The sequence below is a fragment of the Engraulis encrasicolus genome, chromosome 6 (assembly GCF_034702125.1).
Source record: "Engraulis encrasicolus isolate BLACKSEA-1 chromosome 6, IST_EnEncr_1.0, whole genome shotgun sequence".
Classification (NCBI taxonomy): domain Eukaryota; kingdom Metazoa; phylum Chordata; class Actinopteri; order Clupeiformes; family Engraulidae; genus Engraulis; species Engraulis encrasicolus.
In genome coordinates this window covers 28554495-28569494 of record NC_085862.1, presented here as the reverse complement: position 1 = coordinate 28569494, position 15000 = coordinate 28554495, and the positions used below count along the sequence as shown (strand labels likewise).

Genomic DNA, 15000 nt, shown 5'->3' with positions numbered 1-15000 from the left:
CCAAGATTCTGGTCTGACCAAGAAGATAACGAATAGCGTTTTAAACAACATGGTTAACCCGCCTCCCTCGGTTTACTACTGTTCGATGCCAGAAAAGGGCTGTGCCGAAGTTTAAAACAAACATTTTTAGTCTTAGACCCAATAGAACGTCTCTGGTTAAGCCAAGTCACTGTCTTGACCACGCCTCTACCCAGGGCCGTTGGAGCTGCTCAAAGTTGATCACTTCTCTACAAAGTGGGTGGAGCCCTCCGGAGCTCAGAGAGTGCTTGCATTGCTCTTGGACTGACTAATCTAGCAGCGCAGAAGGTGTTGCGTTATTGGGAGGGAGTAGCCTGGCCAACCTCCTTCAACTGCTCCATGTGTGTCCTCCTCACAGGATCACGTGTACTGGACGGACCTGGAGGAAGAGGCCATCTACAGTGCTAACCGGCACACGGGGCGCGACGTGACCAAGCTGGCCCAGCATCTCAACAACCCTCTGGACGTGGTGGTCTTCCATGAGCTCAGGCAGCCCAAAGGTGAGCACACACAAAGACACACAAAGACACACTGACACACATACACATGAGCTGAGGCAGCTCAAAGGTGAGTACACACAAACACACACAAAGACACACATACACATAAATGCATGCACAGACAACCCAAAGCTGTGAGCACGAGTACACACACACACAGTCACATGAAGTGCACACTCTCACACACACACTTGCACAAATACTGCACGTACACATACTGCACACACTGTACACATACTGCACTACACCCACGCATGTGCACACACAAACACACACACACACACACACACACACACACACACACACACACACACACACACACACACACACACACACACACACACACACACACACACACACACACACACACACACACACACAGACACATACAGACACACACACACACACACACACACACACACACTCATACAGTCTGTACACACACACACACACACACACACACACACACACACACACACACACACACACACACACACACACACACACACACACACACACACACACACACACACACAGGCAAAGACACACTGACACATATACGCATGAATGCATCCACAGTGTGCACGCAAGCACACACATACACACACACACACAGCATTATTCGTGTCAGCAATTTAATATACATGCACATAAGGACACAGATTTAACAAGCTGTTCATAAATGATTCAGTTTCATAACACACGCAGTGTGGGGTGCTCTTTTATTGCCACTTATTTGCTGTGTGTGTGTGTGCGTGTGTAAGCGCGTGTGTGTGTGAGCGTGTGTGTGAGTGCGTGTGTAAATGTGTGTGCGTGTGGTTGTGCGTTTGTGTGCGTGTGCGTGTGCGTGTGTGTGTGTGTGTGTGTGTGTGTGCGTGTGCGTGTGTGTGTGTTATTGCGTATGCTCTATGTGTAGCACACTGGTAGAGGGCTAGAATTTCATCTTCTGCTTCTCACCTCTTATGATAACACATGTGCGCCTGGTCTCTGCAGTGGAACATTAATTGTGCATTTTCACATTAATAAGTAAACAAAACAAGAATCCACAGCACTAGAGCCCTCTCTGAGATGCATTGGTGGTTCAAACGGGTTGTCAACTGCAGCCAAATGAGGACGTATGCGTTGTGTGTCTTAGCGGGGGAGCAGAATATAGATATTAATATGTTTTTCAGAGGACAGACCTAGGTACTGCTCCAAAAATAATAAAAAAGTACAGGCAATTTAGCATGATCTGCTGATATGAATCCAGTAATGTATTACAGTTTTTCTTGATTGCTTTGACACAGTTGTCACTCCAAAAAGCACATTTTCATACCAGTTCACGCAATGGGCTAACCAGTTAAAACGATTCTCCAAACACAACATCTTTGTTTGCAAAAGGCTACTACGTTTCCAAAATATTTAACATATGCAATAAAAGCAAACTCTGTCTTCAGTCCAATACACAATGCATAGTAGTGTATGAACACTCCCAGTCAGTCATTACACAATGGTCGTAAAAATCCAAAACACGGCTATCATGTTGACACAATTTGCCGTTATTTAACACTGCTGTCAATTACATTCAAGCCAGTTCCATTGTTGTTTCTTTTACTTAGCCACTGTCTCTGCTTGATCAGGATCTACTGACTGAGAAATAGCATGCCCAGTAAATGCTTTGCATAAAGATTTGACTTGTGTGTCTTTTCTTATGTAAAATTGTCAGTAGGCTAGGTAGTGGGTCCGTGTAACAATAATGTCTGAAGGCAAAGAACTGGATTGAGAACCAGAATGCTTTGATTTAGTTTTTGTTTGTTTGTTTGTTTTCCTTTTTTTTTACTGTAATAAAAAAATTACTAATGGCTGATAACGGTATTACAGAAAATATGTGTTAAATAAAACATGATGTTGCAGTACGAGAATGCACTTACAGTAAATTTGCAAAATAACTCCATGCCAAGAACAAACAAGAAGACTCTGTGTATGAAGACTGATTGCTAAATTAAGATTTTTGAGAAGGAGTGTCAAATAGGTGCTCTGGTGTGTTCACACAACTGACGGTAATTTTTAAAAGTCAGGAGTAGATTTTTCTGTATGGTTATCAGAGCTTAAACAATGAAATGTGCACTACTTAAATGGCACATAGGTTAACTGTTTAGCAAAAACTGTGTTATATGAATGGGAAATATGTCAAGTCAACAAGAATGTGTTAACACATATGCACAACGTGTCTTTTGCTTTGTTGAAATAGTGATCATGACGACTTTGTGTGAGTCAGTTTAAAAAATCGTGTTAAAGCGATCAAGAAAAACTGTAATAACAGAATATCCCCAATTCTCATTCTTATATAGCCTTAGAATAGCCTTAGAAATCTGTGTTTATCTACAAGATGTTTTTTATTAATCATTTGTGACTGTACGCTGTCATTTCCACAGCAGCCCAAGAGAAACAAAGTAAAGCCCTACTGTAGCTCCTGAGAGGGCCTTTTGTGATTTTATGGCACCTGACAGCCACCGTAGTTTCTCTACTACGCACACGGACCATTAAGTGTCATAAAATCCTTCACCTACTGCTGCTGTAAGTTGCATCGTAGACAAAAGGGTAGACTCTGGAGGGTAACTGAGTTTAATTGGCAGCCACACTAAAGCTACAAGGCAGGAAAGGTTTCCATTTCGCGTTACCGTCGTCATCTCTCCTGTGTTGTCCGTATCCACATTTACGTAGTTCACCACTCAGCGGCAAAGAAACACATAGCAGATGCCTATTTTGTTTTATCCTTTGTTGTTTTTTTTTCCTTGGATGTTCCTTCTCCCTTTGTGTGGGAGAACATAAAAGGACGTCATTGTGCGGGAAGTCATGTCTCTCTTTATGTGCTGATCTTCAGGGCTCAGGTGGTTCGTTTACTGTCATGCTCTAAGCCCCAAGAAAACGACATATCTCATCCCAACCTGAAAGGGTTTGCAGCATACCGCTTAAAAAAATCAGTTGTAGTGTAGAAATTGCAGCATACCGTACCACCCTTTGGCACACATAAAAGCTACTGCCTGGCACTTTTATTGCAAACTGACTCATGGCATGTGCTAAGAACATCTTTATTTATTAGCACTCCTGACTTGCTCTTGCAGCTGTGGTTTTACTCAGACACTGAGTACTTTTCCGACCACCCATTAGTTTTTTTAATGGCCACAGACATTCACATTACAGTGGTATATTTTTTGTATTCACAATAGCGTTTTGGAGTGCATCCACATCCAGATAAAACAGGTGCCGGACTAAATACGATCAAACAAAAGGAGAAGGTCCGCACACTGCTGCTGCCGAAGACCAGACTGGTCGCAAAGTTGTGTTAAATGAATTAATTAATTAATTAATCTTTATTGTCATTGTACAGTTACAACGAAATTGGTAAAGTGCAGATTCTCACGGTGCTTAAAAATCAACAAACTGGGATCAGCAACTGTGTGCAGACCTTCTTCCTTTTTCTATATTTTTTTATTCAATCATGTTGCTTTCTGCATCCAACAAACATCATAGTGATTACCAGGTATTTTACCCACAGTCAATACCCAGAAATGGATTGAGTTATGCCCACAAAATCGACAATCATACAACAATCGTAGCATACAGTTAACACCTTTACTAGAACAATAGAATCTTTGGGCACTCTACTGTTATATTACATTCAGCTGACACTTTTGTCCAGTGTAAAGACAAGTCATTTGGTTCCAGGGATGGAGTCCATCTGGAGAAATGTGGTATTAAATGCCTTGCTCAAGGCCACTTCTGCTTGAATGAGGGTGTAAGAGAGCAGCTCTTTCACCTGAACCTGTGACCCCCTAGTCATGGGACCAACTCTCAACATCACGCCAAGCTCTACACTAAGGTCTGACAGCTGTGCGTGCGTGCGTGCGTGCGTGCGTGCGTGTGTGTGTGTGCGCGTGCGCGTGTGTGTGTGTGTGTGTGGCTGAAGTGCCTTTGAGCAAATATCCTAACCCCATATTGCTCCAGGGGCTGCAACCAGCACCCTGTACCTAAGTAACTGTAAGTCACTTTGGCTCTTGAAAGTGTGATTGTAGAGAAGGGGAGTAGAGTTGCACCGCTGGCCTTCCAAACTGGGTCTCACCACTACACCAAAAATCTAGGCTTCTTGGCATGATAGTCCAAACACTCTCACCCACAACCCCAGCAACATTTGTATTATTATGTGCATGTGTGTGTGCACTTGCGATTTAACAAGCTGTTCATAAATGATTCAGTTTCATAACAAACACAGTGTGTGGTGCTCTTTTATTGCCACTTATTTGCTGTGTTTGCGTGGGTTTTGCGTGTGTGGCATGTGTGCGTGCATGTGTGTATGTGTGTGTGCGTGTGTGTGTGTTTGCGTCTGTGTGCCCAGTGCCGGACAGCTGTAGCATGGGCAGTCTGCCCAACGGAGGGTGTGAGTACCTGTGCCTGAAGGCTCCTCAGATCACCGACCACTCGCCCAAGTACACCTGTGCCTGCCCCGACAACATGGAGCTGGGGCCGGACATGCGCCGCTGCGTCACAGGTACTGTGAACCAGACACACACCTCAGACACACACACACACACACACACACACACACACACACACACACACACACACACACACACACACACACACACACACCTCAGACACACACACACACACACACACACACACACACACACACACACACACACACACACACACACACACACACACACACACACACACACACACACACACACACACACCTCTCAATACATGCACACATGTCAATGCCCACAGAGCTCATATAGAGGTCACACCCCCTCATTCTATATTGTTCTTTCTCTCTCACACACACACTCTCTCTCTCTCTCTCACACACACACACACACACACACACACACACACACACACACACACACACACACACACACACACACACACACACACACACACACACTCACACACACACACACAAATTGTACACAAAGATTTCACACACATATACGCATACAGAGAGAGAGAGAGAGAGAGAGAGAGAGAGAGAGAGAGAGAGAGAGAGAGAGAGAGAGAGAGAGAGAGAGAGAGAGAGAGAGAGAGAGAGAGAAATCACATTACAGCCCACTCATCGCATGAATACAGAAGAAGGATTTCCAGTACATCCATACATGTTGACATGTGTACATTACGCACTCATATACAGTACATGTATATTGAAACATTTCTCTGCCTCCATAGTGTGTAGAGCAAAATGGAATGTGCGTTCAGCACACGTTTCTCATTTAAAAGATATTCACAGGTGTCTAGACAGAGCAAAGCCAAAGCACACATACTCGTATCAGCATCGCCTCAGGCTAGACCTAATCCCACATAATCTCTCTCCACACCACACTCCACGGCTGGGGAACAATCCTGCTTTCCTGAGATCCATTCACACTGCAGCTTGGGTGTCCTGAACAACTCTTAGCTCCTTCTCGACTTAACAGCATTTCTTCCTCTTTCTTTCCGTTTCTGTTTCTGTTTCTGTCTTTTTCTCATTTTTTTGTTTTTGTCTGTCTTGCTGTCTCTCTGTCTGTCTTTGTTTCTTTCTTTTCTGTCTGTATGTACCTCCCCGCTCTCTCTCTCTCTCTCTCTCTCTCTCTCTCTCTCTCTCTCTCTCTCTCTCTCTCTCTCTCTCTCTCTCTCTCTCTCTCTCTCTCTCTCTCTCTCTCTCTCTATCTCTCTCTCTCTCTCTCTCTCTCTCTCTCTCTCTCTCTCTCCCCCCTCAGTAGCCAGACCCAAAACGACAACCACAGCAGCTCCCACCATCACCCCAACCACTTCCTCCAGCACCACCACCACCACCAGCATCCCAGTAACAACAGAGACCTCCACCACCACTACCACTACTACCACCACAACACCATCCACAACCACATCCACACCCACAACCACAACCAGAGCCAGCACGTCCACCACCAGATCAACCACAGCCTCCACAACGAGCCCCTGGACCTTTCAACAGGCATCTACCTCCACCAGCTCTGCCCCCAGCAGCACCAAGAGCCAAGTCCACACAAGCACCACCACCACCATCATCACCAGCACCACCAGCATTCAGAGGGTCAATGCCAACCTCTCGCATCGAGGTGAGAAAAAAAAGAGTTGGGACTTTTCTTGCCTGTGTGTGTGTGTGTGTGTGTGTGTGTGTGTGTGTGTGTGTGTGTGTGTGTGTGTGTGTGTGTGTGTGTGTGTGTGTGTGTGTCTGTGTCTGTGTCTGTGTCTGTGTGCCTGTGTGTGTGTGTCTTTATTTCAGCTGTATGTACTTGTGCGCATGTGTGTGTGCGGGCATGTGTGCGTGTGTGTGTATTTTCACGTTTCTCTTTGTTGCAATGAGGCCAGTAGGTACGCTTCATTATGCAAGTCGGCATGATGTGACAATCACTTGACCTTGTGCAGCAAAGCCGCGGCCAAATTTTAAAGGGGGAAAACGTTTACATTATCTATATTTAGACACTATTTTCCCCAAATGAATATGGCCACCGCCTGATTGCTGATGATATCGTGACAGGTGCCTGGGATGTCCGACTTCAAGAAAGTTTGGAATGAGGAGTCCACCAAGACAGTTTGGAGTAAGGAGTCTGCACATTTGAAGTCCTTTTGTCTTTTTTAGATGCGTCCCACGCATCTCTATAAGAGGCTTTGGTGTCCGTCCGTCCGCCCGTGATGCGTTTCTGAATTGTGATTCCCTCTTGTGATTCCCTCTTGTGTCCACAAGGTGGCAGTCGCTCAGTGGAGTGGCAGAGCTCAGTTTTGGCCTGGAGCTCATGCGTGCAAACCAAAACGTCTACCATAATGGTTAGCAAACCGGCTACGCAGCTGATTGATAGCATTATCTGACACAACTGCAGAAGCACAGAAGTCTGTATGCATATTCCATCCATGTGTGCTATGTGTGCTAGCCGAGTTCCTAAACATTCACACAAAGACGTCTTCAGATAAGGAGGATAAGTCAAGCGCCACACTCAACAAACTCTTCATGGTCAATAACACCAAGCGGAGCACAAAAAATAGGAAGGCATGAGACATTTGCAGATAGCGTTTCCTATGTTCAGTGTTGTTAGACTACACAGCGTCACCACTCAAAAGAAACAACACTCTTTGAAGAAAACAACAGCCCGAACACCGGTGTTCTGTCGAGATGTGTTGCCTCGTCGAGATGAGCGACCGGTCGCCCTATTCGATAGTGGTGTTCTATCGATTTGCGATGCCTCATCTAAATGAGCGACCTTGATTTTCCGCGGAAGGCGTTTCAATCGGTCCACGTAGGACTGTTTTAATAACCATTACTTTGTTTATTTCGTGCGGAGTTTAGAACGTGCGGCTGCTGACCACTAAAAACCGTGAGCCTCTCGTTTGAGCAACTTAAGAAACGTGCCATAGGCCTATGAAAGAGACTGAGTTGAGTTTGCGCAAATACTGGAGAAAGTGTTTGGGATCAGGGCCTGGCTACGGGTTTAATGCAGTCATTTGCTGTTGGTTTGGTTTCAATGCGACGTGGGTTCGCAAGGCAAATTGCCACATGAAATCATGTGCTAGCCTATGGGGATAAAGCGCGGTTTAGATATTCCCAGATAGCAGATATTGTGGCTTTGTTTTGGCAGATGTCTGTCTTTTAATGACCGGAATCATAATTTCATAACATCCCCACGCCAGTGCATTTCTTACCATGTTCAGGCATTTTACAATGCAGTCGATGCAAATTCTTGAGTGAAAAGGGTGGAGGGAGCATTTTGACAGCTCAATTAGAGGTGGCGATTTTTTCTACATAAATAGTCTACATAATAATTTTTTCTGATCGATGTTACAATGTTCGAGGCTGAGTGTGTGAGCGATTACGGTTAGGCAACAAAGTAGCAAATGTACGAGGCCACGCTATTTCGCAGATTTTCCAATGATCTGCTGGATGATCCACGCTATTTCCCGTTTTCCCCCCAGGGGATATATCGTAACTTTCAGTCCATGACAGTCGGTGGACAGGCTATAGCCTATGCTAACTAGACTATGGATGACTGGTGGTAACCTCAGGATGACATAGGCTACAGTTTGAGTCACTAAAGTTGACAGTCTCAGGGGATCCTGTATCGTAACTTGCGGTCTCACAATTCGATGGGCAATCACCCGCGAAAACCACCGCGAGGGTGTGCGCATGCGTGCGCATGCTCAGTAGCCTAGAGAATCACATCTCGACGGGTCGCTCATATAGACAGGACACCGGCAATCCCCTGGAATTTTTTGACAATGCTGTGAGAAGTGCAGATAAGAGAGCAACTCGCGCTTTGAGCGTGGGTGGAGGAGATTACTTCGATAATTCGATTACATTTCACAGACACGCGAGCACAGGGAGAGTGAAGGCTGTGTTTCTGTTGATCATACGCACGCGCGTCTTTTAAAGGGTTTGTTCGGGGCGACCGCTTGACAGAGAGCGTGCTTTTCGGTTTATGCAGTAAATGTCTCATTGATTTGTTTTTGGAACTTACGGTGTGTCTGTAACGGTCCACGAAGACAATATCCACGTGAAAACGCAAACGCCTCCAAACCACTGTTTTGACAGAAAGACAGTTCACCTGTCGCCTACTCTGTCTACTTCCCAAAGCGGCATTTAAAAGTATTCCATGAAATCCAACATCAACGTCACTTCAAATAGGTGACCGCATCATGCACACACATGAAATAACACTTCAGTGAGGGGGGGACATCACTGCTCTCATATTAAAGTGAAAAGAGAATTTCACATTTTAGTTTATTTAATGTATGCAAAATTGCAAACAGCCTATTCATTGAAATCTGTCCAGAAAGGGTTGTAATCCAAGTTTGTCTGTTTTTTTATGTTTGTAATTATTATTATTTTTTAAATAAAAAATCTTGATTAAAAAAAAAAAAATTGAGATTTTATGTTTAAAAAAAATGTGATATGGGATGGGCCGATGCCCCCCCTAGCTAAATTCGCCTAGGTCCCCAAATTACTAAATGTAGTGTAAGGGATTATTTTGAAAAGGCAGTAACATGTAATCAGCAATGCATTACAGTTTTTCAGTAACTTGCCCAACACTGTTGAAATCCTATGGTACTTTTTCAAATCCAGGCTTATACAGTACATGGTAGGCTTATTGATAAATTGCCTTGACAGGTTATGAGGAGGCCAAGGGGGCGTTTGGGCAAAAAAGGTTCAGAACGGGCATAGACGGACGCATCTGTTGTCCACCTGTCGGACTTGTTTATTGCATCGCAGAGTTACATTTCAATTGTCGAAACCATGCTGCCATGAAATTATTATTATTTTTATTTTTTTTTAACTTCTTTTTATTTTTCAATTCACAGCATACAGATACAAAGTAAACAATAAAAATAACTGTACATAACATAAAGACAAAGGGATCAGAGAAAGAAGAAAAAAAAACACTTTATTAAATGAAAATGGAGGACAACCCTAGTCCATTTCCAGATTTTTTTTTTAATCATTATTTGAAGTGTCAGCCTTTGTCCTGGGATGTGGACAATCCTCACCCTCCAACGACTTCAAGAAAGGCCTTTTGGTGTAGAGAGTTGACATCCATGTAGGGTGGCCATCGGTCCGTTTTTACGACCTGTTCACGACGTCCGTGTGTCCCTCTCTTTGTCTTTCCTTTCCTCCTAGCCTTTTGCTTATGGCCTCGAGATGCGAGGCAACGTCATTGACGCAAACTAGACCTTGACAGTCGGTCGCGTTTCCGATATCTGCGGCCGCCATGTTACTCCAGATGTAACCCCAGACATCGCACAGCGAATTAACTGTATTGCTGTCTCCTTATGTCGGGGAAATGTCCGTGCAATAGCCCTATATGAAGTTCATTAACTGACTGTATGAAAGTTAAATAAGGTAACTATATTATTGTCTACTGTCTGTTTCCTATTTTTTCATGCACTGGTGGCAACGCATAGTGCAACTAAGTTTGCCCGCTAAATGTCCTTACAACGATACGAGGGCTCTCACAACTTTACAAACAGGGCAAAGAAACGTCTTTCTGCACGGGCGCTGTCTGTATTTTGAGCTCGTGTTGTTGGTTATCCAGCGTCTGCATGAAAAAAAGGTTGACAGAAGCGGTTTGCCTCCATTAAAACACCGCTGATAAACATACTTCTGACCAACTTTGAGTAAAGTAAATCAAATGAATTGTTGGCTATTAGGCCTACGAATGCATGACTATCCAAAATACATTTTGAAAAAATTATGAAATAGCCTACACAGACAACAACGGAAGGATTTGTCTATCGTAACCTGCCATCTCTGATACAATATTAAGTTAGTGGTACTGATGACTCCTTTATCGGAGTGAGGTAATGAAATGCGAAAATCCTTCCCCCCCCCCAAATATTGTTTTACAAGTAAAACTGTTGTTGGCAGCTGAGTTAGTCTGAGGTAAGATGGCAGCGCTGTTCCCTGATTTCTGCCTACAGTTTAGAATGCCAACTTCACTGTTTTCTCCACGGAGGCGGGGATTCGGCAAGTCGAAGCAATGGGTGCGGCGCGAGGACGCTAGGATAGAAAGTTAAGGGGCGGGGTTGTCCGGCCGAAGTCCGGACAGCTGGTCACCCTACATCCATGAGATAACCATGAGATGAGAAAGTGAGGTGAAAGCCCAACTGGGAAACTCCAACTCCCATTGTCATTGTGACACAGCACTCCACAGCACACAAGTGTTCGCTGCACACTGCACACAACAAAATTGCATTTATGCTTCACCCATGCAAGGGGGCAGCCCCTAATGGCGCCCCAAGGTAGCAGTGCTGCGGGACGGTACAATGCTCAGGGTACCTCAGTCCTGGAGGAGGATGGGGGAGAGCACTGGTTAATTACTCCCCCCACCAACCTGGCGGGTCGGGAGTCAAACCGGCAACCTTTGGGATACAAGTCTGACACTAACCGCTTACCCATGACTGCCCAGTACAGTACATTGAAGACATCACTCCCAGTAGTGTAAAACTCTGGTTGTGACAGCAGAGACGTCCTCCTACTTGTTGGTAGGCATTGACAGACTTGTTAGCGCACACAGCTCTTTACATGGCGAGAAAGGAATTAATGAGTGTGAAATCAGCAAGCTTGAAGGGAAGAAGAAGTATTTAGAGGAGTACTACTTACAACTGTCTGGAGCTTGAGCACATCCAGCCCCTCGGCACTCACACTGGTCGCAGAGGTTGGAGAATGTCGATGCGACTAATCTCCTCACATTATTTCTCACACTACAGCACTGCAGGCAAACTGTTTGTGTGCGTGTGTGTGTACGTGCGTGCTGCATGAATGCGTGTGCGTGTTTGTGCTTGTGTGTGCGTGTGCGTACATGTGTGTATTGTGCTCAAGACTCGCCTGCTTTCTTCTTTTTTCATTTTTTCTAAAGTTTACTTTGAGTCTGATGCATGTCACTGGGCATGCTTGGCTCTGAAAAGAAGCTGTCAGACCACTTTTGAGGCTTCTTGGTTCTCCTTTTCTCTCTCCTCTGAGCGATGACGGGAGCTGGAGCTGTGCTTTCATCTCTGGGAGCTGGCCGTGGGAGCTGAGGAGGACTGATGCCATATTGGCTGATGTTAGAGCTTCTCTCTGTGGCCACGGAGGTAGAGGGGCCGGGTGCCCAGGAGGAGGGCTGGAGGTGTGTCTGGGTGGTCGAATCGTTAAGACTTTTTTTGACTCAGTTTTGTTTGTTTCTTGTTTACAAGTCTCTATTTTATTGTATTACTCTCATTTATTTTGTTGTTTGACGTTTAGGTTTTGATGTTGCAACATATGTTTTGTTTTTTGTTCTACTAACTGTCTAGCTTCTACAGAGCATTTCTGTTGACGTGTGTGAACTCCGAAGTTGTGGAAAGAGTAGAAGTCTGCACACTGTAGCATACAACGTTTCGACTCAACAGGGTCTTCATTAGACATGCCATCAGGCATCCACACCTGATGATGACCCTGTTTGGTGGAAACGTCGTATGACCTGAATACATTTTCAAAGCGGAGCTACAGTGTGCGGACTTCTAGTCTTTCCACTATCAGACGTGCTTTTGTCCTGCACATGGCCTCATAGAGGTGGGATGTGCATACTCTCACTTTTATGAACTCCGAAGTTGCACACTGTTCTTTAGGTAGAACCTCAAGGCACTCACATACTCACTCCTCAGAATCAGGTCAAACCACGAGAGGAGAAGAGAAGAGAGCCTGGCCTAGAGACCAAGGCTCCCGTTCTGAATGTTCTGAGGGCTTCTTTTCGTGGGAGCAGCGGTGGTAAATAAGGGGCCTTTCGTTAAATATTGATAGCGTCCCCTTGTCATAGCGTAAGAGGTGCCGGAGAATTCCATCAGATAATCACTGAAAAAGCGTGTGCACACTGAATCATGAATGCCGTGTGCGTCCTCTGGTTGATCCTGTGGGGAGAGAGAGAGAGAGAGAGAGAGAGAGAGAGGAGAAGAGAGAGAGAGAGAACAAGTGAGAGAGAGAGAGAGATCAAGTGAGAGAGATAAAGATAGAGAGAGAGAGGATGCGAGAGAGAGAATGCGAGAGAGAGAGAGAGCGAGAGAGAGAGAGAGAGAGAGAGAGAGAGAGAGAGAGAGAGAGAGAGAGAGAGAGAGAGATAACAAGCGAGAGAGATAGAGAGAGAGCACAACCACTAGTGATTGCCTGGACCAGTATGAAAGAGGTGCGGGGTGAAAAGGGAGAAAGAGTGGGAAGCAGATGAGCGAGAGAGAATGAGAAAAAAAAGAACAAGAGAGAGAATACTGTGAAAAAGAAAAAGATGAGTGTGTAAAGACTATGAAACATACCAAAAGAGGAGAATTTGAGAAAAGTGTGTGTGTGTGTGTGTGTGTGTGTGTGTGTGTGTGTGTGTGTGTGTGTGTGTGTGTGTGTGTGTGTGTGTGTGTGTGTGTGTGTGTGTGTGTGTGTGTGTGTGTGTGTGAGAGAGAGAGAGAGATTGCATGTTTGAGCGAGATGAGGAGAAAACGTGCGAGTGAGTGAGTGCATAATATGTGAGGCAGAGAGGGAAAAAAGACAGTGCAGAAGAGTGGGAGCATGTTCTGTGGTATATGGGCCTATGAGGCCACAGCTCACAGTTCAAAGAGGAGGAAACAGCATGTCTGAGGGACTGGCTTCAGCCTCTTTTGAAGCTTTGTGACATAAAAGAAGAAATCCATTGTGGAGGTTTGGGTGCAGGGACATGTGAGCAAGCGTATACAGCAGGCAGGGCCACTGACAGCTTTGGCTGGGCCCAGGACAAAGTCATCTGAAAGGGCCCCCGCACCCAATACATTCAAGTAGAGTAGAGTAGAGTAGAGTATCATGTATTGATCCCAGGTGGAAATTAAGGTGTCCAGTAGCATACATACATACATAAATACAGCATACATAGCAATGTAATGAGGACCCAATCATGGCCCCCCCATCTCCCTGGGCCCGGGTCAACTGACTGAGTGGCTGCATGTTGTCTATTATCACATGTCGACATGCAGTGTGCTGTAGCCTCTTTATTTTCTATTCTCTTCTCTTCCTGAGTTTACCAACATCAGCACCACCGGGTGCATTACATCCCTATCAACACAGGAACAGTGTGTGTCTGTCTGTCTGTCTGTCTGTCTGTCTGTCTGTGTGTCTGTGTCTGTGTGCGTGTGCATGTGTGTGTGTGTGTGTGTGTGTGTGTGTGTGTGTGTGTGTCTGTCTGTCTGTCTGTCTGTCTGTCTGTCTGTGTGTCTGTGTCTGTGTGCGTGTGCATGTGTCTGTCTGCCTGTCTGTCTGTGTGCGTGTGTGTTTGCTGAAGTTTACGTGTGTGTGTGTGTGTGTGTGTCTGTGTGCGTGTGCGTGTGCGTGTGCGTGTGCGTGTGCGTGTGCGTGTGTGTGTGTGTGTGTGTGCGTGCGTGCGTGCGTGCGTGCGTGTGTGTGGTGCCCCTGAGATGTAAGCTGACACTGCCGCAAACATTGTTGCTGCAGATCCATATTAAACGGAGGTGGTTGTGATTCTGTCAGGATGAATCATGCAGCCTTTGTGTGTGGATATGTGTGTGTGTGTGCACATATGCATGCGTGCCTTCATGTGTGTGTGTGCGTGTGTCTGTGTGTGCGCTTGTGTGCGTGTGTGTGGGTGCGCACATGTGCACGCGCTGTCGTGAAGCACAACTCCTAATAACCTGAAAATGAAAGTCCTTATCTTCTGAGCGCAGGCTGCCAATCTGTTATGTGTGAACAACGGCGTGCTTCCCATGCAGTCATGAAAAATGAGAAGGAGGGAGAAAAAAAACTGAAAAAAACTTGGAGCTATTCATGGAACAAATTTTAATAATGTTTTACAATCTGCTCTGGGATGATGTGTCGGCCATGTTGCGATACCAAGTCATTTGTTGATGCTATCAGTCGGCCGTGTCGACAACACTAATACGAGCACACCACATCATCAACTTGTCACACGTACGGCTCCCAAACGGCGGCGGTGGTGTAAGCTGGAGCTAAGCAGTCATGTGAGATTCA

The 15000-nt window shown here is 45.4% G+C and overlaps 1 protein-coding gene across 1 annotated transcript in view; it reads left to right on the top strand.

Annotated features, from left to right (window-relative positions):
* Window positions 1–15000, top strand: part of lrp8 (low density lipoprotein receptor-related protein 8, apolipoprotein e receptor) — a 259609-nt gene that overhangs the window by 237768 nt on the left and 6841 nt on the right. The window contains exons 14-16 of the mRNA XM_063201195.1: window positions 377–518; window positions 4894–5046; window positions 6257–6616. Coding sequence (XP_063057265.1) covers window positions 377–518; window positions 4894–5046; window positions 6257–6616 — 655 coding nt within the window. The remainder of the gene's footprint in view (window positions 1–376; window positions 519–4893; window positions 5047–6256; window positions 6617–15000) is intronic.